Below are 24,743 nucleotides of genomic sequence, written 5' to 3' on the forward strand. Positions count from 1 at the left end.
GTTAGCGATCCCGTTAGCGATCCCGTTAGCGGCTCGGTTAGCGATCCCGTTAGCGGCTCGGTTAGCGGTCCTGTTAGCGATCCCGTTAGCGGTCCAGTTAGCGACCCCGTTAGCGGTCCCGTTAGCAATCCCATTAGCGGACCCGTTAGCGGTCGTTAGCGATCCCGTTAGCGATCCCGTTAGCGGCTCAGTTAGCGATTCCGTTAGCGATCCCGTTAGCGATCCCGTTAGCGGCTCAGTTAGCGATTCCGTTAGCGATCCCGTTAGCGGTCCCGTTAGCGGTCCAGTTAGCGATCCCGTTAGCGGTCCAGTTAGCGACCCCGTTAGCGGTCCCGTTAGCAATCCCATTAGCGGTCCCGTTAGCGGTTCCGCTAGCAGTTGTTAGCGATCCCGTTAGCGGTCCCGTTAGCAGTTCCGTTAGCGGTTCTGTTAGCGGTCCCGTTAGCGACCCCATTAGCGGCTCGGTTAGCGGTCCCGTTAGCGGTCCCGTTAGCGGTTCCGTTAGCGGTTGTTAGCGGCTCGGTTAGCGATTCCGTTAGCGGCTCGGTTAGCGGTCCCGTTAGCGGTCCCGTTAGCGATCCCTTTAGTGATCCCGTTAGCGGTTCAGTTAGCGATCCCGTTAGAGGTTCCGTTAGCGGTTCTGTTAGCTATCCCGTTAGCGGTCCCGTTAGCGGTTCTATTAGCCTATTACATATTTTCTGTAATAACTTTTGAATGGTTTGACATAGAGAGTCATGGGTGGTGTCAAATGACTAAGTATCGAGTCCTTGACCTTAATGGGTGCAAATAAGACCCGCGATCATCCGGCAGTAGTCCGTGGCACTTCAAAATTTCCCGGGAATTTTGTCTAGTTTATTATATATTCTTCCGTAAAAACTTTGTCCGGCTACTCCTCCTACAGCTTTGAGAAAACGCGAAAAGTAAAAACGTAGAAACGTGCGCCTTAATCGGGAATCGATGGGTATGACTTTTATTAGCGATTGGCGTGCACGTTTTTGCGCAACGTGCACAAACGTGCGCTTTTTGCCCCATCCGGAACGCATTGCGTCAACTTTGGGGCCTCACCACTCGCACACCGTTACTCGAAAAATTATGAACCGATTTAGAAAGTTGTAGGCCCTGAATTTAACTACAGTCCTGTGGATTTTCAGAACGATGGCACGAATAGTTTTTGCACGAAGTGCAAAAACATTTCCAAATTTCCAAACTAATGGGGAGCTCATTTTCCCTATGTATTCCTATGGCGCCATTCAAAGCGGATGGGAAAATGTCGAGAAAAAAGACAAAATTCACCTTTTTTCTGAGTCACGTATCTTTCTCATACTTGCACGTAGAAACGTCATTCAAACTTCAAAACGGAGGAAAACTTCTCTTCTCTCTCTAAACCCCGGACTGTTTTTTCCTAAAATGTACACTTTTCAAGATATGAGCCCTCAAGCGAGGACTGGAAATCACTTTTTTTCAAATCTAGAGCACGGGAGTCAGTTTGCTAGAGTGTAGTTACACTGAAAAAAAAACATGATTTCTTATTTGTAACTCGAGGTCACGGCCAAACCGTAAAAGGTAGACAGATCATTTTTGGTCAGAATATAGACATAGGTGTTGTGATTTATAAAATGTGACTTTCACAGGCGTGGTGTGCACAAAATTTTAACGGTGGAGCCAACAGACACGCCAATTCCTGTCTGTCTCTTCATTGACTCCCATGTTAAATGAAGTTTTCTTAAAAAAAATCTCATTTTTGTTTTCGAATTGCCGTTACTAACACATTTTAAGGAATATCTGAATAAAATTAAGATTGTCAGAATCTTCCGGGTTCTGTCTCTCTCACGATGTCTTTGTTTTTCTGATAGGAGCTACAGTTTGATTACAAGGTGAAGTTATTTGAGGCTTGTCAAATCCAAAAAACTAGCTGAGTCATTCCAATACAATATACACTACCATACTTCCGGGTCATGTGACCCAGAACTGGTCACATGACACATCAATGCAGACTTCATAATACTTTACCTTGGATAATGGAGGAATCTGAACCCTGACCTTACATGATCCCCATTTTATTTTTATAGGATGTTAGTGTTATTATGGGATGGCAGGTGTTTTTATAGGATGTTAGTGTTATTATGGGATGGCAGGTGTTTTTTTAAGGTTTTTAGCGTTATTATGGGATGGCAGGTGTTTTTATAGGATGTTAGTGTTATTATGGGATGGTAGGTGTTTATTATGGGATGGTAGTGTTATTGGTGTTAGCGGTCCCGTTAGCGGTTCTGTTAGCGGTCCTGTTAGCGATCCCGTTAGCGGTCCAGTTAGCGATCCCGTTAGCGGTCCAGTTAGCGACCCCGTTAGCAATCCCGTTAGCGGTCCCGTTAGCGGTTGTTAGCGATCCCGTTAGCAATCCCGTTAGCGGCTCGGTTAGCGGTCCCGTTAGCGATCCCGTTACCGATCCCGTTAGCGGTCCCGTTAGCGGTTCTGTTAGCGGTCCTGTTAGCGATCCCGTTAGCGGTCCAGTTAGCGATCCCGTTAGCGGTCCAGTTAGCAATCCCGTTAGCGGTCCCGTTAGCGGTTGTTAGCGATCCCGTTAGCAATCCCGTTAGCGGCTCGGTTAGCGGTCCCGTTAGCGATCCCGTTAGCGATCCCGTTAGCGGTCCCGTTAGCGGTTCCGTTAGCGATCCCGTTAGCGGTCCCGTTAGCGGTCCCGTTAGCGGTCCCGTTAGCGGTCCCGTTAGCGGTTCCGTTAGCGGTTGTTAGCGGCTCGGTTAGCGATTCCGTTAGCGGCTCGGTTAGCGGTCCCGTTAGCGATCCCGTTAGCGATCCCGTTAGCGGTTCAGTTAGCGGTCCTGTTAGCGGTTCCGTTAGCGGTTGTTAGCGGTCCCGTTAGCGACCCCATTAGCGGCTCCGTTAGCGATCCCGTTAGCGGTCCCGTTAGCGGTTCCGTTAGCGATCCCGTTAGCGGTCCCGTTAGCGGTCCCGTTAGCGGTCCCGTTAGCGGTCCCGTTAGCGGTTCCGTTAGCGGTTGTTAGCGGCTCGGTTAGCGATTCCGTTAGCGGCTCGGTTAGCGGTCCCGTTAGCGGTCCCGTTAGCGATCCCTTTAGCGATCCCGTTAGCGGTTCAGTTAGCGATCCCGTTAGAGGTTCCGTTAGCGGTTCTGTTAGCTATCCCGTTAGCGGTCCCGTTAGCGGTCTTGTTAGCGGTTCCGTTAGCGGTCCCGTTAGCGGTCCCGTTAGCGGTCCCGTTAGCGGTTCCGTTAGCGATCCCATTAGCGGTCCCGTTAGCGGTCCCGTTAGCGGTTGTTAGCGGCTCGGTTAGCGATTCCGTTAACGGCTCGGTTAGCGGCCCCGTTAGCGATCCCGTTAGCGATCCCGTTAGCGTTTCAGTTAGCGGTTCTGTTAGCGGTACTGTTAGTGGTTTCGTTAGCGGTTGTTAGCGGTCCCGTTAGCGACCCCATTAGCGGCTCCGTTAGCGATCCCGTTAGCGATCCCGTTAGCGGTCCCGTTAGCGGTCCCGTTAGCGGTTCCGTTAGCGATCCCATTAGCGGTCCCGTTAGCGGTCCTGTTAGCGGTTCCGTTAGCGGTTGTTAGCGGCTCGGTTAGCGATTCCGTTAGCGGCTCGGTTAGCGGTCCCGTTAGCGGTCCCGTTAGCGATCCCTTTAGCGATCCCGTTAGCGGTTCAGTTAGCGATCCCGTTAGAGGTTCCGTTAGCGGTTCTGTTAGCTATCCCGTTAGCGGTCCCGTTAGCGGTTCTGTTAGCGGTTCTATTAGCCTATTACATATTTTCTGTAATAACTTTTGAATGGTTTGACATAGAGAGTCATGGGTGGTGTCAAATGACTAAGTATCGAGTCCTTGACCTTCATGGGTGCAAATAAGCCCCGCGATCATCCGGCAGTAGTCCGTGGCACTTCAAAATTTCCCGGGAATTTTGGTCTAGTTATTTATTTATTCTTCCGTAAAAACTTTGTCCGGCTACTCCTCCTACAGCTTTGAGAAAACGCGAAAAGTAAAAACGTAGAAACGTGCGCCTTAATCGGGAATCGATGGGTATGACTTTTATTAGCGATTGGCGTGCACGTTTTTGCGCAACGTGCACAAACGTGCGCTTTTTGCCCCATCCGGAACGCATTGCGTGAACTTTGGGGCCTCACCACTCGCACACCGTTACTCGAAAAATTATGAACCGATTTAGAAAGTTGTAGACCCTGAATTTAACTACAGTCCTGTGGATTTTCAGAGCGATGGCACAAATAGTTTTTGCACGAAGTGCAAAAACATTTCCAAATTTCCAAACTAATGGGGAGACCATTTTGCCATGTATTCCTATGGCGCCATTCAAAGCGGATGGGAAAATGTCGAGAAAAAAGACAAAATTCACCTTTTTTCTGAGTCACGTATCTTTCTCATACTTGCACGTAGAAACGTCATTCAAACTTCAAAACGGAGGAAAACTTCTCTTCTCTCTCTAAACCCCGGACTGTTTTTTCCTAAAATGTACACTTTTCAAGATATGAGCCCTCAAGCGAGGTCTGGAAATCACTTTTTTTCAAATCTAGAGCACGGGAGTCAGTTTGCTAGAGTGTAGTTACACTGAAAAAAAAACATGATTTCTTATTTGTAACTCGAGGTCACGGCCAAACCGTAAAAGGTAGACAGATCATTTTTGGTCAGAATATAGACATAGGTGTTGTGATTTATAAAATGTGACTTTCACAGGCGTGGTGTGCACAAAATTTTAACGGTGGAGCCAACAGACACGCCAATTCCTGTCTGTCTCTTCATTGACTCCCATGTTAAATGAAGTTTTCTTAAAAAAAATCTCATTTTTGTTTTCGAATTGCCGTTACTAACACATTTTAAGGAATATCTGAATAAAATTAAGATTGTCAGAATCTTCCGGGTTCTGTCTCTCTCACGATGTCTTTGTTTTTCTGATAGGAGCTACAGTTTGATTACAAGGTGAAGTTATTTGAGGCTTGTCAAATCCAAAAAACTAGCTGAGTCATTCCAATACAATATACACTACCATACTTCCGGGTCATGTGACCCAGAACTGGTCACATGACACATCAATGCAGACTTCATAATACTTTACCTTGGATAATGGAGGAATCTGAACCCTGACCTTACATGATCCCCATTTTATTTTTATAGGATGTTAGTGTTATTATGGGATGGCAGGTGTTTTTATAGGATGTTAGTGTTATTATGGGATGGCAGGTGTTTTTTTTAAGGTTTTTAGCGTTATTATGGGATGGCAGGTGTTTTTATAGGATGTTAGTGTTATTATGGGATGGTAGGTGTTTATTATGGGATGGTAGTGTTATTGGTGTTAGCGGTCCCGTTAGCGGTTCTGTTAGCGGTCCTGTTAGCGATCCCGTTAGCGGTCCAGTTAGCGATCCCGTTAGCGGTCCAGTTAGCGACCCCGTTAGCAATCCCGTTAGCGGTCCCGTTAGCGGTTGTTAGCGATCCCGTTAGCAATCCCGTTAGCGGCTCGGTTAGCGGTCCCGTTAGCGATCCCGTTAGCGATCCCGTTAGCGGTCCCGTTAGCGGTCCCGTTAGCGGTTCCGTTAGCGATCCCGTTAGCGGTCCCGTTAGCGGTTCCGTTAGCGGTTGTTAGCGGCTCGGTTAGCGATTCCGTTAGCGGCTCGGTTAGCGGTCCCGTTAGCGATCCCGTTAGCGATCCCGTTAGCGGTTCAGTTAGCGGTTCTGTTAGCGGTCCTGTTAGCGGTTCCGTTAGCGGTTGTTAGCGGTCCCGTTAGCGACCCCATTAGCGGCTCCGTTAGCGATCCCGTTAGCGGTCCCGTTAGCGGTCCCGTTAGCGGTCCCGTTAGCGGTTCCGTTAGCGATCCCATTAGCGGTCCCGTTAGCGGTCCCGTTAGCGGTTGTTAGCGGCTCGGTTAGCGATTCCGTTAACGGCTCGGTTAGCGGTCCCGTTAGCGATCCCGTTAGCGATCCCGTTAGCGGTTCAGTTAGCGGTTCTGTTAGCGGTACTGTTAGCGGTTTCGTTAGCGGTTGTTAGCGGTCCCGTTAGCGACCCCATTAGCGGATCCGTTAGCGATCCCGTTAGCGGTCCCGTTAGCGGTCCCGTTAGCGGTCCCGTTAGCGGTCCCGTTAGCGGTTCTGTTAGCGATCCCATTAGCGGTCCCGTTAGCGGTCCCGTTAGCGGTTCCGTTAGCGGTTGTTAGCGGCTCGGTTAGCGATTCCGTTAGCGGCTCGGTTAGCGGTCCCGTTAGCGGTCCCGTTAGCGATCCCTTTAGCGATCCCGTTAGCGGTTCAGTTAGCGATCCCGTTAGAGGTTCCGTTAGCGGTTCTGTTAGCTATCCCGTTAGCGGTCCCGTTAGCGGTCTTGTTAGCGGTTCTATTAGCCTATTACATATTTTCTGTAATAACTTTTGAATGGTTTGACATAGAGAGTCATGGGTGCTGTCAAATGACTAAGTATCGAGTCCTTGACCTTCATGGGTGCAAATAAGCCCCGCGATCATCCGGCAGTAGTCCGTGGCACTTCAAAATTTCCCGGGAATTTTGTCTAGTTTATTCCATATTCTTCCGTATAAACTTCGGCGCGTAACTAGTCCCACAGTTTTGAGAAAACACGAAAAGTAAAAACGTAGAAACGTGCGCCTTAATCGGGAATCGATGGGTATGACTTTTATTAGCGATTGGCGTGCACGTTTTTGCGCAACGTGCACAAACGTGCGCTTTTTGCCCCATCCGGAACGCATTGCGTGAACTTTGGGGCCTCACCACTCGCACACCGTTACTCGAAAAATTATGAACCGATTTAGAAAGTTGTAGGCCCTGAATTTAACTACAGTCCTGTGGATTTTCAGAACGATGGCACGAATAGTTTTTGCACGAAGTGCAAAAACATTTCCAAATTTCCAAACTAATGGGGACCATGTATTTGTATGGGGCAGCATTTCACACTGTGTGTGGGATGAGGTTAAAAAAAAAAAAATCACCTTTTTTCCGAGTCACGTATCTTTCTCATACTTGCACGTAGAAACGTCATTCAAACTTCAAAACGGAGGAAAACTTCTCTTCTCTCTCCAAACCCCGGACAGTTTTTTCCTAAAATGTACACTTTTCAAGATATGAGCGCTCAAGCGAGGACTGGAAATCACTTTTTTGTCAAATCTTCAGTGCGGTTCGAATTCATTAGAGTGGAGAGACTTTCGAAAAATGATCATAATTTTTATTTGTAACTCGAGCTCACGGGCAAACCGTAAAAGCTAGAAAGATAATTTTTGGTCAGAATGTAGACATGGATGTTGAGATTCATAAAATGTGACTTTGACAGGCGTGGTGTGCACACAATTTTAACGGGGGGCCCAACAGACACGCCAAATCCTGTCTCGCTCTCCATTGAGTCCCATGTTAAATGAAGTTTTCTTCAAAAAAATCTCATTTTTGTTTTCGAATTGCCGTTACTAACACATTTTAAGGAATATCTGAATGAAAATAAGATTGACAGAATGTTCTGGGTTCTCCGTCTCTCACGATGTTTTCATTTTTCTGCTAAGAGCTACGGTTTGACCGCAAAGTGGAGTGATTTGAGGTTTGTCACAACCGAAAATCTAGCTGTCATTCCCGCTCCCTCTGTATCAGGTTCTTGTTGCCCCTAACAACCAGAGCACAGCTGTGCTGATTAGACTGACCCAGACCTTGTCACATGACACAGTCATTACAGACTTCATGTAATATAACCTGGATAATGGAGAAATCTGAACCCTGACCTTTTGACCTTACATGATCCCCAGTCCTGCTGGGAACAGGTTCATTGGATATATATGTATATTATTATTATTATACATATAAATATTTACATTTGTATATTATATATACAAATTAGCCCCGCCCCTTCTTCTGATTGGCCGATACGTTATAGTCCAATATCTTTTGAATGGTTTGACATACAGAGACATGGGTGGTGTCAAATGACTAAGTATCGAGTCCCTGACCCTCATTGGTGCAAATTAGCCACGCCCCTTCTTCTGATTGGCTGATACGTTAAAGTCCAATATCTTTTGAATGGTTTGACATACAGAGACATGGGTGGTGTCAAATGACTAAGTATCGAGTCCCTGACCCTCATTGGTGCAAATTAGCCACGCCCCTTCTTCTGATTGGCTGATACGTTAAAGTCCAATATCTTTTGAATGGTTTGACATACAGAGACATGGGTGGTGTCAAATGACTAAGTATCGAGTCTCTGACCCTCATTGGTGCAAATTAGCCCCGCCCCTTCTTCTGATTGGCTGATACGTTAAAGTCCAATATCTTTTGAATGGTTTGACATACAGAGACATGGTTGGTGTCAAATGACTAAGTATCGAGTCCCTGACCCTCATTGGTGCAAATTAGCCACGCCCCTTCTTCTGATTGGCTGATACGTTAAAGTCCAATATCTTTTGAATGGTTTGACATACAGAGACATGGGTGGTGTCAAATGACTAAGTATGGAGTCCCTGACCCTCATTGGTGCAAATTAGCCCCGCCCCTTCTTCTGATTGGCTGATACGTTAAAGTCCAATATCTTTTGAATGGTTTGACATACAGAGACATGGGTGGTGTCAAATGACTAAGTATCGAGTCCCTGACCTTCATGGGTGCATCCCGCGATCATCCGGCAGTAGTCCGTGGCACTTCAAAATTTCCCGGGAATTTTGGTCTAGTATTATTATTATTCTTATTCCGCACTTTTTTTCGTCCGTTAATGCGGCCCGAACCGCAACGTGCACCCATGCATGGCATACATTGTTGGATGCGTCTCCATCTTGCCTCGATGGGCATTACTTTTCTCCGTAATAGGGGTTACCGTGGCAACGCTAGTTGCCAAAAAGCAAAAAAAAAGGCGAAAATTCCCGCGCTTATTGCTCGGCCGAACTTTATCGTAGAGACATTGTTCAAACTTTCAAACACTCGGCCCGATAGTCACTAAAGGACCATAAAACTTCATCATGCTAGTTATTACGGTTTTTGCGATATTTAACTTTCAATTTAAAAAAAAAATCAATTTTATTTTGGACGCTTGTTGCTAGGCGACAGATTATCGTAGAGACATCGTACAAATGTTCCCCGACTCGGCACGCTGTGGCCGTCAACATATTCAAATTTCATGAAGCTGGGATTTAAGGAAATTTTATGTCAAAATCCATGCCAAATGGCCCCATTCATTCGGATGGGGTTTTTTACCACGGTGAAAAAAAAACCTATCCATTGTCATTGTCTATCATGTAGCCTGAACCGCAACGTGCACCCATGCATGGCATACATTGTTAGATGTGTCTCCATGTTGCCTCGATGGGCATTACTTTTTTCAGTCAAAAGTGTCACCGTGGGGGGCGCTAGACGCCAAAAAGCGCGCCCCATTTTTAACTATTGGGAGCACAGGAATGAATGCAATACAACCGTAAACACCTCAAACTGACATAGAACCACCCCAAACACAACCACTACAGCCCCAAACCAAAGCAGCAAGAGGGGTCGAATGGGCGGTAGGGCATGCCCATATCAAAATTTCATGAAATTTTCTAGTTATTTTTATTATTATTCTTATTCCGCACTTTTTTTCGTCCGTTAATGCGGCCCGAACCGCAACGTGCACCCATGCATGGCATACATCGTTGGATGCGTCTCCATCTTGCCTCGATGGGCATTACTTTTCTCCGTAATAGGGGTTACCGTGGCAACGCTAGTTGCCAAAAAGCAAAAAAAAAGGAGAATATTCCCGCGCTTATTGCTCGGCCAAACTTTATCGTAGAGACATCGTTCAGACTTTGAAACACTCGGCCCGATAGTCTTTAAAGGACCATACAACTTCATCATGCTAGTTATTACGGTTTTTGCGATATTTAACTTTCAATTTAAAAAAAAAATCACTTTTATTTTGGACGCTTGTTGCTAGGCAACGGTTTATCGTACAGACATCATTACAACATTGACCAACCCGGGACGCTTTGTACTGCAACATATTTTAGTCTCGTCATGCTTGCTATTACAGTTTTTGAGATATTCCACATTGTTCATTTTGATGCTAACGGAACTTCGGATGCTTGTTGCGCGGCAACACGGTATCGCAGAGACTTGGTTCCAACGTTAAAAGACTCAGCTTCATGTGGACTACAACATACTGAGGTCTCATTACGCTGTCGTTTACAGCTTTTGAGATATTAAAGCCAAATTGTCCCATTCTATCCTATGGGGCTTGTTACCATGGCAACAAAAACCAATGCATTTGTATGGGGGACCATGTGAATAAACAATCTGTTAATGCTGCCCGAACCGGAATGTGCACCCATGCATGGCATACATCGTTGGATGCGTCTCCATCGTGCCTCGATGGGCATTACTTTTCTCAGTCAAAAGTGTTACCGTGGCAACGCTAGATGCCATAAAGCAAAAAAAAAGGCAAAAATTCAGACGCTTATTGCTCGGTCGAACTTTATCGTAGAGACATCGTTCAAACTTTCAAACACTCAGCCCGATTGGCACTAACGGGCCGTACAAGCTCATTATGCCAATTATTAAAATTTTTGCGATATTGACCTTTCATTTTTTTTTTTTATTTCCATTTGACTTTGGACGCTTGTTGCTAGGCGACAGATTATCGTAGAGACATCGTACAAATGTCCCCTGACTCGGCACGCTGTGGACTTCAACATACTCAAATTTCATGAAGCTGGGATTTAAGGAAATTTTATGTCAAAATCCAGGCCAAATGGCCCCATTCATTCGGATGGGGTTTTGTACCATGGTGAAAAAAAAAAACCTATCCGTTAACGTAGCCTGAACCGGAACATGCACCCATGCACGGCATACATCGTTAGATTCGTCTCCATCTTGCCTCTATGGGCATTACTATTCTCAGTCAAAAGCGTTACCGTGGCAACGCTAGATGCCAAAAAGCGCGCCCCATTAATAACTATTGGGAGCACAGGAATGAATGAAATACAAGCGTAAAAACACCTCAAACTGACATAGAACCACCCTAAACACAACCACTACAGCCCCAAACCAAAGCAGCGAGAGGGGACGAATGGGCGGTAGGGCATGCTCATATCAAAATTTCCAGAAATTTTCTAGTTATTATTATTTTTCTTCTGACAAAGTGATGGCCTTTTTGCCCCCCTTAACATGCCCAAAAAGTCACCAAATTTTGCACCCAAGTCAGGCCTGGCGAAAAATTTGATATTTAATGGTTTGCATTAATGGGCGTGGCAAAATGGCTCAACAGCGCCCCCTTGAAAACTTTGTGCCTCAAGCCCCACGATACGGTTTGACGTACATGCACGAAAATCGGTACACACCTGTATCATGGCGCAACTGAAAGAAAAGTCTCTTGGCGTCATGCCCGAAACCGAACAGGAAGTCGGCCATTTTGAATTAGTCGTGTCATTTTGGCGAAATTTATGCCATTCCTTCGAAAGTTAATTCAGCCCGAACCGTAACGTGCACCCAGGTGTGTTATACATCAAAAGGTGCGTCTCCATCCTGCAACAACACGCATTACTTTTCTCTTTCAAAAGCGTTACCGTGGCGACGCTAGACGCCAAAAAGCGCGCCCACCCTTCATCTGATTGGTTCGACACAAAAAACTTTGTGCCTCAAGCCCCATAATACGGTGTGACGTACATGAAGGAAAATCGGTACACACCCGTATCATGTCACAACTAAAAGAAAAGTCTCTTGGCGCCATGGCCGAAACCGAACAGGAAGTCGGCCATTTTGAACATTCTGAATTAATTGCGTAATTTTGGAGCAATATATGCCATTCCTTCGAGAGTTAATTAAGCCCGAACCGTATCGTGAACCCAGATGTGTTATACATCAAAATGTGCGTCTCCATCCTGCGACTACACGCATTACTTTTCTTTTTCAAAAGTGTTACCGTGGCGACGCTAGACGCCAACAAGCGCACCCCCCCTTCATCTGATTGGTCCATATTTGATAGTTCCCCAAAAGGCACCAAATTTGGCATGCAAGCCAGGCCTGGCGATAAATTTGATATTTCATGGTTTGCATTAATGGGCGTGGCAAAATGACTCAACAGCGCCCCCCGGAAAACTTTGTGCCTCAAGCCCCACAATACGGTTTGACGTACATGCACGAAAATCGCTACACATCTGTATCATGGCACAACTTAAAGAAAAGTCTCTTGGAGCCATGGCCGAAACCGAACAGGATGTCGGCCATTTTGAATAAATTGTGTCATTTTGGCGAAATTTATGCCATTCCTTCGGCAGTTAATTCAGCCCGAACCGTAACGTGCACCCAGGTGTGTTATACATCAAAATGTGCATCTCCATCCTGCGACAACACGCATTACTTTTCTCTTTCAAAAGCCTTACCGTGGCGACGCTAGACGCCAAAAGGCGCGCCCCCCCTTCATGTGATTGGTCCATATTTGATAGTTCTCCAAAAGTCACCAAATTTTGCATGCAAGCCAGGCCTGGCGATAAATTTGATATTTCATGGTTTGCATTAATGGGCGTGGCTAACGGTTCAACAGCGCCCCCTAGAATACTTTTCTCTGCCATAACTTTTGAATGGTTTGACATAGAGAGTTGTGGGTGGTGTCATGGGACTCTGTAATGAGTCCTTAAGCTTCGTTGGCCTTAATTAGCCCCGCCCCTTCTTCTGATTGGTTGTCCCGATTTTCTGCTATAACTTTGGAATGGTTTGATATAGAGAGTCCTGGGTGGTGTCATCAGATTCTTTATGGAGTCTTTGACCTTCATTGGCCTGAATTAGCCCCGCCCCTTCTTCTGATTGGTTGTCCCTTTTTTCTGCTATAAATTTTGAATGGTTTGACATAGGAAGTCATGGGTGGTATCATGGGACTCTGTAATGAGTTCTTAAGCTTCGTTAGCCTTAATTAGCCCCGCCCCTTCTTCTGATTGGTTGTCCCGATTTTCTGCTATAACTTTGGAATGGTTTGACATAGAGAGTCGTGGGTGGTGTCATAAGATTCTGTATGGAGTCCTTGACCTTTATTGGCCTGAATTAGCCCCGCCCCTTCTTCTGATTGGTTGTCCCTATTTCCTGCTATAACTTTTGAATGTTTTGACATAGAGAGTCGTGGGTGGTGTCATCAGACTCTGTATGGAGTCCTTGACCTTCATTGGCCTGAACTAGCCCCGCCCCTTCTTCTGATTGGTTGTTCCTTTTTTCTGCTATAACTTTTGAATGGTTTGACATAGAGAGTCGTGGGTGGTGTCATTTCTGATATGCTTATGGGGGGCGGTGGACGTGAGTGCGAGGGCCCGTTCATCGCTGCTTGCAGCTTTAATTTTTACTTTTTTTTTTACTTTACTTCCATGTTGGAGAGAATTATGAGGTGATCGGGCCTGATCACTTGTTATAGCATTTACTCTGGGTTATTTGTGTGTGTGTGTGTGTGTGTGTGTGTGTGTGTGTGTGTGTGTGTGTGTGTGTGCTCGTAGCTCGTAGCAGAAAAACAAAAACATCGTGAGAGACAGAGAAGCCGGCAGATTCTGCCAATCTTAATTTTATTCAGATATTCCTTAAAATGAGTGAGTAAACTCAGTGCGAAGACAGAGTGATATTCTTTTGAAGAAAACGTTTGATTACATTGCAGTGAATGGGGACTGAGACTGGTATTGTCGCTGCTTTAGCCGCCCCCGTTTAAATTTTGTGCATACCCCGCCTGTCAAAGTCACATTTTATGAATCCCAACACCTATGTCTACACTCTTTTTTTTCTTTTATTTGCCTCCTTTTTACGGTTTGGCCGTGAGCTCGAGTTACAAATAAAAATTTGGGTTATTTTTTGCTGTTTCTCACACTCTACCAACTGAACTCTGCACTCTAGATTTGACGAAAAAGTGATTTTCAGTCCTCGTTTGAGTGCTCATATCTTGAAAAGTTTACATCTTAGGAAAAAACAGTTTGGGGTTTGGAGAGAGAAGAGAAGTTTCCCTTCGTTTTGAAGTTTGAATGACATTTCTACGTGCAAGTATGAGAAAGCTAGGTGACTCAGAAAAAAGGTGAATTTTTTTTTTTTTAATCTCCTCCCACCCACAGTGTGACATTCCGCGCCACACACATACATGGGGAAATCTCCCCATTAGTTTGGAAATTTGGAAATGTTTTTGCACTTCGTGCGAAAACTATTTGTGCGATCGCTCTGAATTCGCAGGACTGTAGTTAAATTCAGGGCCTACAACTTTCTAAATCGGTTCAGAATTCTTTGAGTAACGGTGTGCGAGTGGTGAGGCCCCAAAATTCTCCCAATGCGTTCCGGATGGGGCAAAAAGTGCACGTTTTCGCACGTTGAGCGAAAACGTGCGCACCAATCGCTAACAAAAGTCATACCACTCGATTCCTGATTAGGGCGCACGTTTCTACGTTTTTACTTTTCGAGTTTTCTCAAAGCTGCGGGACTAGTTACGCGCCGAAGTTTATACGGAAGAATAAATAATAAGCCTGAGCAATAATAAGAGTGACACTGGCGCAGCCGTGGCACTAATAACTATATAAGAGTAGATATGCTATATATACATTGGTTCATATATTTACCTCCAATCATATACATATTACTTACTATAAGTCTATATATCTACATATAGCTATAAATCAATATATATTAATGGTAGCCAAAGGTACAGATAATATCTGATGTTTACTGTATTGTTAATGTTATTTGTGGTCACGTGTTTGATCGTTACAGACGACGACCGTCTTGGGGAAGCAAAGAAGAAACTTAAAAAAGCGACGCAGAAGAAATACACCTGGACACAGGAAGGCAACGGTGATCCGCAGACTTCCCTGGAAAGCATCTACACCTCCGTCCACATCACGGCCGGGGAGAGCGAGGAACTGTCGGAGGAACACGAGTCCAGACACCTTCAGCCCAAGCTGAGCCCGCAGGCGTGTGATGAGACCATCAACATCGGAGACATGTTCACGTCCGGCCGGGAGGAAAACCGCCGGACCGTCCTGACCAAGGGCATCGCAGGCATCGGGAAATCCTTCTCCGTGCAGAAGTTCCTCCTGGACTGGGCCCAGGACAAGCACAACCAGGACGCTGATCTGGTTTTCTGTCTGTCTTTCCGGGAGCTGAGTTTGATTGGAGGGGAGAGAAGCCTCCACCAGCTCCTGGTGGAGCTGCATCCCTCTGTCCGCCAGCTGAAGGAGGAGGATTACAGCCACGCCCAGGTGAGAGCAGGGCTGGGGATTTACCTGTACACCAAGGTGAGAGCAGGGCTGGGGATTTACCTGTACACCAAGGTGAGAGCAGGGCTGGGGATTTACCTGTACACCAAGGTGAGAGCAGGGCTGGGGATTGTTGACAACCTCACCATTCGATTTGATTTCCATTCTTTAGGTTTCGATTCGATTTTTCCTTTCCTTTTTAATCTCGTCATTTCAACTTTTTTTCTCAACATTTTGACTTTTTTCCCAAATTTTTGACTTTTTTCTCGAGATTTCGATTTTTTCTCGAGATTTCGACTTTTTTCTCGAGATTGTACTTCAACATTAATCTCAACATTTCGACTTTTTTCTGGAGATTTCCACTTTTTTCTCGAGATTGTACTTCAACATTAATCTCGACATTTTGATTTTTTTCTCAACATTTCGATTTTTTTCTCAAAATTTAGATTTTTTTCTCGACATTTCGACTTTTTTCTCGAGATTGTACTTCAACATTAATCTCGACATTTTGACTTTTTTCTCGCCATTTGTCTTCATTCCAATTCTGATACAAGACATTTTTTGCGGCTCCAGACATATTTGTTTTTTGTGTTTTTGGTCCAATACGGCTCTAAAACATTTTGGGTTTCCGACCCCTGTCTTAATCCATATTGAATCAGGACGGGGATAATTGATGCATCGATTTTTCAATATCCCCCCCAGGTGATGGTGATCCTGGACGGGCTGGACGAGAGCAGACTCCAGCTGGACTTCAACAACACCAAGGTTGTAACGTCTGCCAGCGCTGTGACGCCGGTTTCTGACCTGCTGGTGAACCTGATCCAGGGAAACCTCCTCCCGGGATCAAACCTCTGGATAACGTCCCGCCCGGCGGCCGCGCTGCAGATCCCCGCCGAGCTCGTCCACATGGTGACGGAGATACGAGGCTTCAACGACCCGCAGAAGGAGGAATACTTCAGGAAGAGGTTCGGCCAGGACCCGGGTCTGGCCCAGCGGGTCACGTCACACGTCCGGTCCTCCCCCACCCTGGACATCATGTGTCAGATCCCCATCTTCTGCTGGATCTCCGCCACCTTGTTCAGAGAGGTTTTTGGAGGAGAGGAGGAAACGGAGATCCCCCAAACGCTCACGGAGATGATGGCGTACTTCCTGTTCGCCCAGACCAAACGCAGGAGCAGGAAGTACGACAGGAAGACGGAGAAGAACAAAGAGAAGCTTCTGAAGACGCACAGAGAGTTTCTCCTGAAACTGGGGAAACTGGCCTTCGTCCAGCTCCAGGAGAACAAGCTGATCTTCTACCAGGAAGACCTGGAGGAGTGCGGCGTGGACGTGAGCGAAGCCTCCATCTACTCCGGATTCTGCAACACCGTTCTGAGGGAGGAACAAGTCCTCTCCCAGAAAAAGGTCTTCTTCTTCGTGCACCTCACCGTGCAGGAGTTCTTCGCAGCTCTCTACGTCTACGAATGTTTCACCACCAAAGACACCAAAGAGCTCCGCGGTTTCCTCAACCTGCAGGAGGAACAACACGCCCTACTGGATCTGCTCAAGATGACCGTGGACAAAGTGATGGAGAAGAAAAACGGCCACTTGGACTTCTTCCTGCGCTTCCTCCTGGGCCTGATGGTGGAGCCCAACCGGAGAGTCCTGCAGGGCCTGCTGACGCCGCAGGACCCGGCCGAGGACGCCGGCAGGAAGATCTCCACCTACCTGGGCTCCATTCGAGGGAAGAGCCGGTCTCCGGACAGCTGCATCAACCTGTTCCAGAGCCTGGTGGAGATGAGGGACCACAGGGTCAAGGATGAGATCCAGGAGTATCTGAGAGAGGGGGGTCTGGAGAGACGGCTGACCCCCCTGCACTGCTCGGCGCTGGCCTACATGCTGCTGGTCTCCAAGGACGAGCTGCCAGTGCTGGATCTGAGGAGTTACAAGGCCTCGGAGGAGGGCAGGAGGAGGCTGATCCCCGCCGTGAGGAGCAGCAGGAAAGCCCTGTAAGTTTCCCTCCACTGTCATTTATCAGGCTGGTGCTAAAGCTGCTTTCATCAACGAACATTAGGACTAAATATCGTTGTCAACGTAAATATCCACAAACAGCTGCTGCATCATTTGAAATTAGCCGCTCAATGTCCCAAATTTTCAACGTATTATTGGCTGTAACTGCGCTTTGCATGTCTTTACAACAGATATCTTGGTCTAAAAAAGGAGTCTGTATAGTGTCCTTTTGATTGACAGCTCATTCGACCAATCAGGAGCTTCCCTGTCCCCTCTACAGCCCACAACAGCCAATGAGCACCTGTATGCAAATGAAGCCCATGTTCCCCTTTTTGTCATGAAAAAAAATTATCCAATTGGAACCAATCGTGCTGATGACTGGCACATTGTTTAGCCAATGAAATGCTGAAAACAACAATGTGCCACTTCAGGGGGGAATAAAACCCACAACGACGAAGTGCCTGCGTAAAGTGAAATCACTGCAGCGAATGAAACGCGCGTCCGTGTTTTGACTCTTTTATATGCAAAGTTTAGCTTAATGTTTCAGTAACTTTTTTTCAGCAATATTGATAGTGAATCTGGATAAATTATAGGAACCTCTACGTGTCAGCTTTCATTAGAAGCGGAAATTATGACTGTACGTTGAAAGGTTCAAGAGTTATGCCCTTTTATCCTATAGGTATGTGACCATGGTTATCCAAGTGTCCTTTTGGCGTCTCAAAATGGCCATTTTTGGAAAGGTCTATTTCCGGCAGAAATAAAAACCTTCTATTTCAGTGTGTGTTTTCAAAAGAGACCAAAACCATCCATGAACTTCAAACGGTTCAAGAACAGCTTTCAATTTACTTTGGGTATAACTTGGATAGGCGTTTTAGGCGACTTTGGCTAAAAAAAATAAGAACAAGAAGGACGGACGGCCCCAAGATAAGAATCAAGATAAGTTAAAACATCAGTAGATAAAAACACTAAAATATTCAAACCAAGCCAAAGGATAAAACATGTCCTTTTTCATAAAAACAAGATAAAGGAAACAATACAAAACATAAATACAAGGTTATGTTGCAGTTTCTCTCACTTGTTAATAGCACTGATGGCTGCTGGTACAAAGCTGTTTTTGTAACGTTTGGTTTTACAAGCAGGAAAAACCTGATGGAGCAGCTGAAACTCACATTTAAGAGGGAGGTGTCTTTTAAAATAAACTCACCTTTAAGAGGGAGGGAGTTGTCTTTTAAAATAAACCCACCTTTAAGAGGGAGGTGTCTTTTAAAATAAACTCACCTTTAAGAGGGAGGGAGTTGTCTTTTAAAATAGAGCCAGCTATAACTGTAACTGTTTAGTATACAGGGATTCTGTCTGAAGCTGAGACTCATCAATCAGCTTGCTCGACCATTTCACAATTTGGTTTAAACAAGGGACACATTTCCAAACCATGAAGCAAGACAGAAAGATAAAACTGATTCTATATAAGCACGATAAAACAAGATCAGCAAGGTCCTGGCATTGTTAAAAGTGGACAGTTTTCTCAGACAAAACAGGCATGAACATTTAATCCCTCTAACCCACATTCAGGCTGAGAGACTGCAGAGTGACGGCAGAGTGGGTCAAACATCTGGCCTTCGGTCTCAAGTTCCCCTTCTCCCCTCTCCGACATCTGGACCTGAGCGACAACGACCTGGGAGACTCGGGGGTGAAGGAGCTGTGTGGCGGCCTGATGAACCAGAGCTGCAGGCTGGAGACGCTGAGGTACCGCCGACTCGTTCCTGCCACCGCCGTGTCCATGACGACGACGCTGCTGTACATAGGGATGGGAACTCATACGATTGTTACGATTCCAGTTCCATTTTCGATTCTGCTTAACAATTCGGTTCTTTATCGATTCTCATTTGGAAAAAAGGACATGAAAGATCCTGCGTGTTCGTTTGTCTGGTGCACCATAATAAAACCAATGAAATGGAATCAAAGTTAGTACAAGCTTTTTCTCTGCGACTAGAGGAAACAGCCTAGTCATAAACAGGAGTTGACCCTACAACTAGAGAAAACAGCCTAGTCATAAAACAGGAGTTGACCTTACAACTAGAGAAAACAGCCTAGTCATAAAACAGGAGTTGACCCTGCAACTAGAGAAAACAGCCTAGTCATAAAAAAGGAGTTGACCCTGCAACTAGAGGAAACAGCCTAGTCATAAAACAGGAGTTTACCCTGCAACTAGAGAAAACAGCCTAGTCATAAAACAGGAGTTGACCCTGCAACTAGAGAAAACAGCCTAGTCATAAAAGAGGAGTTGAACCTGCAACTAGAGAAAACAGCCTAGTCATAAAAGAGGAGTTGAACCTGCAACTAGAGAAAACAGCCTAGTCATGAAACAGGAGTTGACCCTGCAACTAGAGAAAACAGCCTAGTCATAAAACAGTAATTGACCCTGCAACTAGAGAAAACAGCCTAGTCATAAAACAGGAGTTGACCCTGCAACTAGAGAAAACAGCCTAGTCATAAAACAGTAATTGACCCTGCAACTAGAGAAAACAGCCTAGTCATAAAACAGGAGTTGACCCTGCAACTAGAGAAAAACAGCCTAGTCATAAAACAGGAGTTGACCCTGCAACTAGAGAAAACAGCCTAGCCATAAAACAGGAGTTGACCCTGCAACTAGAGAAAACAGCCTAGTCATAAAACAGGAGTTGACCCTGCAATTAGAGAAAACATCCTAGTCATCAAACAGGAGTTGACCCTGCAACTAGAGAAAACAGCCTAGTCATAAAACAGGAGTTGACCCTGCAACTAGAGAAAACAGCCTAGTCATAAAACAGGAGTTGACCCTGCAACTAGAGAAAACATCCTAGTCGTAAAACAGGAGTTGACCCTGCAACTAGAGAAAACAGCCTAGTCATAAAACAGGAGTTGAACCTGCAACTAGAGAAAACAGCCTAGTCATAAAAGAGGAGTTGAACCTGCAACTAGAGAAAAACAGCCTAGTCATGAAACAGGAGTTGACCCTGCAACTAGAGAAAACAGCCTAGTCATAAAACAGTAATTGACCCTGCAACTAGAGAAAACAGCCTAGTCATAAAACAGGAGTTGACCCTGCAACTAGAGAAAACAGCCTAGTCATAAAACAGTAATTGACCCTGCAACTAGAGAAAACAGCCTAGTCATAAAACAGGAGTTGACCCTGCAACTAGAGAAAAACAGCCTAGTCATAAAACAGGAGTTGACCCTGCAACTAGAGAAAAACAGCCTAGTCATCAAACAGGAGTTGACCCTGCGACTAGAGAAAACAGCCTAGTCATAAAAGAGGAGTTGACCCTGCAACTAGAGAAAACAGCCTAGTCATAAAACAGGAGTTGACCCTGCAATTAGAGAAAACATCCTAGTCATCAAACAGGAGTTGACCCTGCAACTAGAGAAAACAGCCTAGTCATAAAACAGGAGTTGACCCTGCAACTAGAGAAAACAGCCTAGTCATAAAACAGGAGTTGACCCTGCAACTAGAGAAAACAGCCTAGTCGTAAAACAGGAGTTGACCCTGCAACTAGAGAAAACAGCCTAGTCATAAAACAGGAGTTGACCCTGCAACTAGAGAAAACAGCCTAGTCATAAAACAGTAATTGACCCTGCAACTAGAGAAAACAGCCTAGTCATAAAACAGGAGTTGACCCTGCAACTAGAGAAAAACAGCCTAGTTGTAAAACAGGAGTTGACCCTGCAACTAGAGGAAACAGCCTAGTCATAAAACAGGAGTTGACCCTGCAACTAGAGGAAACAGCCTAGTCATAAAACAGGAGTTGACCCTGCAACTAGAGAAAACAGCCTAGTCGTAAAACAGGGGCTGACTCTGGGGTCTCTCTCCTCAGCTTGTCTGGGTGTCTGGTCACAGCAGAAGGATGCAGGGACCTGGTCTCAGCTCTGACCTCCAACCCCTCCCACCTGAGGGAGCTGGACCTGAGCTACAACCATCCAGGAGACTCTGGGGAGAAGATGCTCTCCGAGCTGGTGGAGGACCAACAATACCGGCTAAGCACACTCAGGTAATTAAAGGAAAACCCTCCCCAAAGACCTGCCAGTCATGATGGGAAAGTTTCTCTGAACCTCCTGGTTATCGTGAGGATAGAAGCAACAGAATATATCAGAGATGTACTGATGTGATTCTTCCTCTAAAGCTCGTCTCATTTCTTACAGGACTGAACAAGGTGGAAGTCATCGGTTGAAACCAGGATTAAAGAAATGTTAGTATTATTTATTTATTTTAATATGGAAGCTGTAGCATCTTTGCCTTTTTATCTTTAAGCCTGAATTATGGCCTACGCCATCACCGCGACACCGTCGTGAAACTTCGGACTTCTCCGTCACTCCATTTCTCCGCGGTGCAGTACCCCCCGTGTCCGCTAGGGGGTCGCGATCTTTTCCTGAATGGTTTATCCGACTTTTACGGTCACAGTGAATCAAAGAGATAACGACAACTATTGTGCAAAAAAAAAAATCACACATACACGAAGAAAAGAGCGCTGAAAGTTCACGACTGCTTCAAACCGGAAACCGGAAATGCGTTGCTACCAAGCGAACCAATCACAGCCCTCTCTGTCTGCGTTGGGTCTGCGTCGCCTCAACACGTAGTTACAATTTCTGGGAGGTACGTGTTAGTGACGGCGTCAGCGACGGCTTCAGCGACGGCGTTGAGGACGTTGAAGATGCTTCATAATTGGATTTATGATAGCAGGATTTCTCCTAATTGGAGGGGGGGTTCCTGGTGTACCGACAAACGCGTAAGTCGTCGACAGCTGTTCTGGCTCTTTCAGAGCTGCCGGACGTGGCTGAGGGGACAAGCTCTGCAACCAACACTCAGACTTTAACACTGGGGGAGCAAGGCCGCAAGCTGGATGCGATTCTTGAACAGAATCGCAGGCTGGCGGCGGTCTTTGAGCTCATTGGCAAGATGGATAAGACCTTGGAGAAGTTGGAAGCTTGGCTTGGCGGGAATTGATCACAAATTCGCCTGATTGGAGTTGCCATTGATGAACCAGAGACTGAAGGCAGACGGAAAATTACTGAGTCTGTCTGTTCTTTAATATAATTGTTGATTTTATAATCTGGCCTTGACAGAGCGGTTTGGCCGATCGCTCTAGTCACAATCTCCCTGGTGGAATGTAAACAAGGTGACCGTGCCCCCACTAGCCCTCCCCTCTCCCAGGAACATCTGTGGACCTGTTTCAGAACTGACCGAGCCGACTGATAACATCAAGGACATTGGCTGAGGAGCAGCTCTGAGCGAAGTTCACGGACTTACCGCTCACACACACACTTGCGGATAACCCTGATAACCACACCCCCCTCAACTCAACGCCTTCCTGGCTATAAGTCTTGTGATGATGATGTTAAATTTGTCATGTTGCTTTCTGTGCTGAGGTGTTTCTCACTGTGTATTATACACAGTGTGAAGATTCCTTTTTTTTCCCTCCTCCCTCCCCCCCCACCCTCAATGTCATCCTTTCTCTGCTTTGTTCCGGTTTCGGGTCGCTGCTCGTTGTGGTCGACCGGCCGGCAGCTGAGCAGATTTACTGTACTTGTATTGCTGCTTAGTTGTCCTTGAATTACCCCTCGGGGATGAATAAAGTTTCTCTGAATCTGAATCTACGAGCCAATAAGATTCTGCTCCCGTCGTTACGTAACGACTTACAGATTTACATAGTTTGGCCTCCGATGCGTGAAACCACGCCCACCATTAACTCCACCAGCCGAAGCTTCCTCCATTTCTCCGTAGCGGTGTATCGCGTCATTCAGGCAGCCAATCAGCACAGAGCCTCATTATCATAGCCCCGCCCACTCAGAATACTGCATAGATAATGAGGTTAGAGAATGGGAAGATAAAGACATGGCTCAGAGGCTGAATTTCTAATTTATTTAGAAAAAACATTCAACAGCTTGTTTTTAAGACATTCAAGGCCTGTTTAAAATAGGTATTAGTTGCCATAATAGGTCCCCTTTTAAATTTAGTTTGAAAACTAAAGTGAGTGTTAAAAACTCTTTTCCTGGTTGCAGACGCCTGCCAGCTCTCTCTGGACCCCAGCACGGCTCACGGGGGGCTGGTCCTGTCGGAGGGCAACACCCGGGTGTCATGGGGGGGGCACCAGGACCCCCAGCAGCCGGACCGGCCCCAGCCAGACCGGTCCCAGCTCCCCCCGGTGCTGTGTGGGCAGCCCCTCCGCGGCCGCTGCTACTTCGAGGTGGAGAAGGCCGAGCCCTTCAGCGTGGGGGTGACCTACCGGGGCCCTGAAAGGCCCCCCCCCGGCCGGCTGGGCCACACCCAGGAGTCGTGGAGCCTGAGCTGCTCCGGGAGCGGCTGCCACGCCCACCACGGGGGGGAGGGCGTCTGCGTGTCGTCGCTGTGCCTGCGCTGCAGCCGGCTGGGGGTTTACTTGGACTGGGAGGGGGGACACCTGTCCTTCTACCGGGTCTCCTCCGGGGACTCCCCCACCCTGCTGCACACCTTCACCCACACCTTCACCCAGGACCTGTACGCCGCGCTGGAGCTGCAGCCCAACACCCAGGCCCGGCTCTGCAGCATCACCTGATCACCTGCAGCATCACCTGGTCACTTGGACACTTGGAGACCTGAGCTGGAAATATATATATATATATATATATATATATATATATATATATATATATATATATATATATATATATATACTCTGAACAATATTCACCAGGGCGGCCGCAGATCCTTAAAAAGTCCTAAAATAAATTTTTGCTAAAATAAGGTAGACCGGTGAGACAGTCCGGGGGGGTCGCCCTCGGGGCGTAGCAGGCCGGTCAGACAAAACCTGAGGAGCCGGTGCAGACAGGAATATATATATATATATATATATATATATATATATATATATATATATATAGCCCTACACCCTCCGCAGGGTGCTCGAGGGTTCATGGGAATTTGCCCAACCAGTCTACATGTGTTTTGTGGATTTGGAGAAGGCATTTGACCGTGTCCATCGTGCCGTTCTGTGGGGGGTGCTGAGTGAGTATGGAGTCCGGGGCCCTCTATTAAGGGCTGTCCGGTCTCTGTATGATCGGAGCAGGAGTCTGGTTCTCATTGCCGGCAGTAGATCAGACTTGTTCCCGGTGCATGTTGGACTCCGGCAGGGCTGCCCTTTGTCACCGGTCCTGTTCATAATTTTTATGGACAGGATTTCTAGGCGCAGCCAGGGGCCGGAGGGGATCCGGTTTGGGAACCTCAGGACTTCATCTCTGCTTTTTGCAGATGATGTTGTCCTGTTGGCTTCATCGGACCGGGACCTTCAGCATGTGCTGGGGCGGTTTGCGGCCGAGTGCGACGCGGCAGGGATGAGAATCAGCACCTCCAAGACCGAGGCCATGGTTCTCGACCGGAAAAGGGTGGCATGCCTTCTCCGGGTGGGTGGAGAAGTCCTGCCTCAGGTGGAGGAGTTCAAGTATCTCGGGGTCTTGTTCACGAGTGAGGGAACAATGGAGCGTGAGATTGACAGACGGATCGGTACAGCGTCCGCAGTAATGCGGTCGATGTACTGGACCGTCGTGGTAAAGAGGGAGCTGAGTCGAAAAGCGA

General features: G+C 46.6%; 1 protein-coding gene across 1 annotated transcript in view; it reads left to right on the forward strand.

The window, feature by feature from the left end:
- The window catches only part of LOC133420895 (NLR family CARD domain-containing protein 3-like), a 49,243-nt gene extending 25,516 nt beyond the window's left edge, over nucleotides 1–23,727 (forward strand). The window contains exons 5-10 of the mRNA XM_061710778.1: nucleotides 14,688–15,175; nucleotides 15,875–17,160; nucleotides 18,731–18,904; nucleotides 21,013–21,186; nucleotides 21,338–21,384; nucleotides 23,195–23,727. Of these exons, the coding sequence (XP_061566762.1) occupies nucleotides 14,688–15,175; nucleotides 15,875–17,160; nucleotides 18,731–18,904; nucleotides 21,013–21,186; nucleotides 21,338–21,384; nucleotides 23,195–23,727 (2,702 nt within the window). The remainder of the gene's footprint in view (nucleotides 1–14,687; nucleotides 15,176–15,874; nucleotides 17,161–18,730; nucleotides 18,905–21,012; nucleotides 21,187–21,337; nucleotides 21,385–23,194) is intronic.
- The last annotated feature ends 1,016 nt before the right edge of the window (nucleotides 23,728–24,743 follow it).

This window comes from Cololabis saira, chromosome 20 (assembly GCF_033807715.1).
Source record: "Cololabis saira isolate AMF1-May2022 chromosome 20, fColSai1.1, whole genome shotgun sequence".
Lineage (NCBI taxonomy): Eukaryota > Metazoa > Chordata > Actinopteri > Beloniformes > Belonidae > Cololabis > Cololabis saira.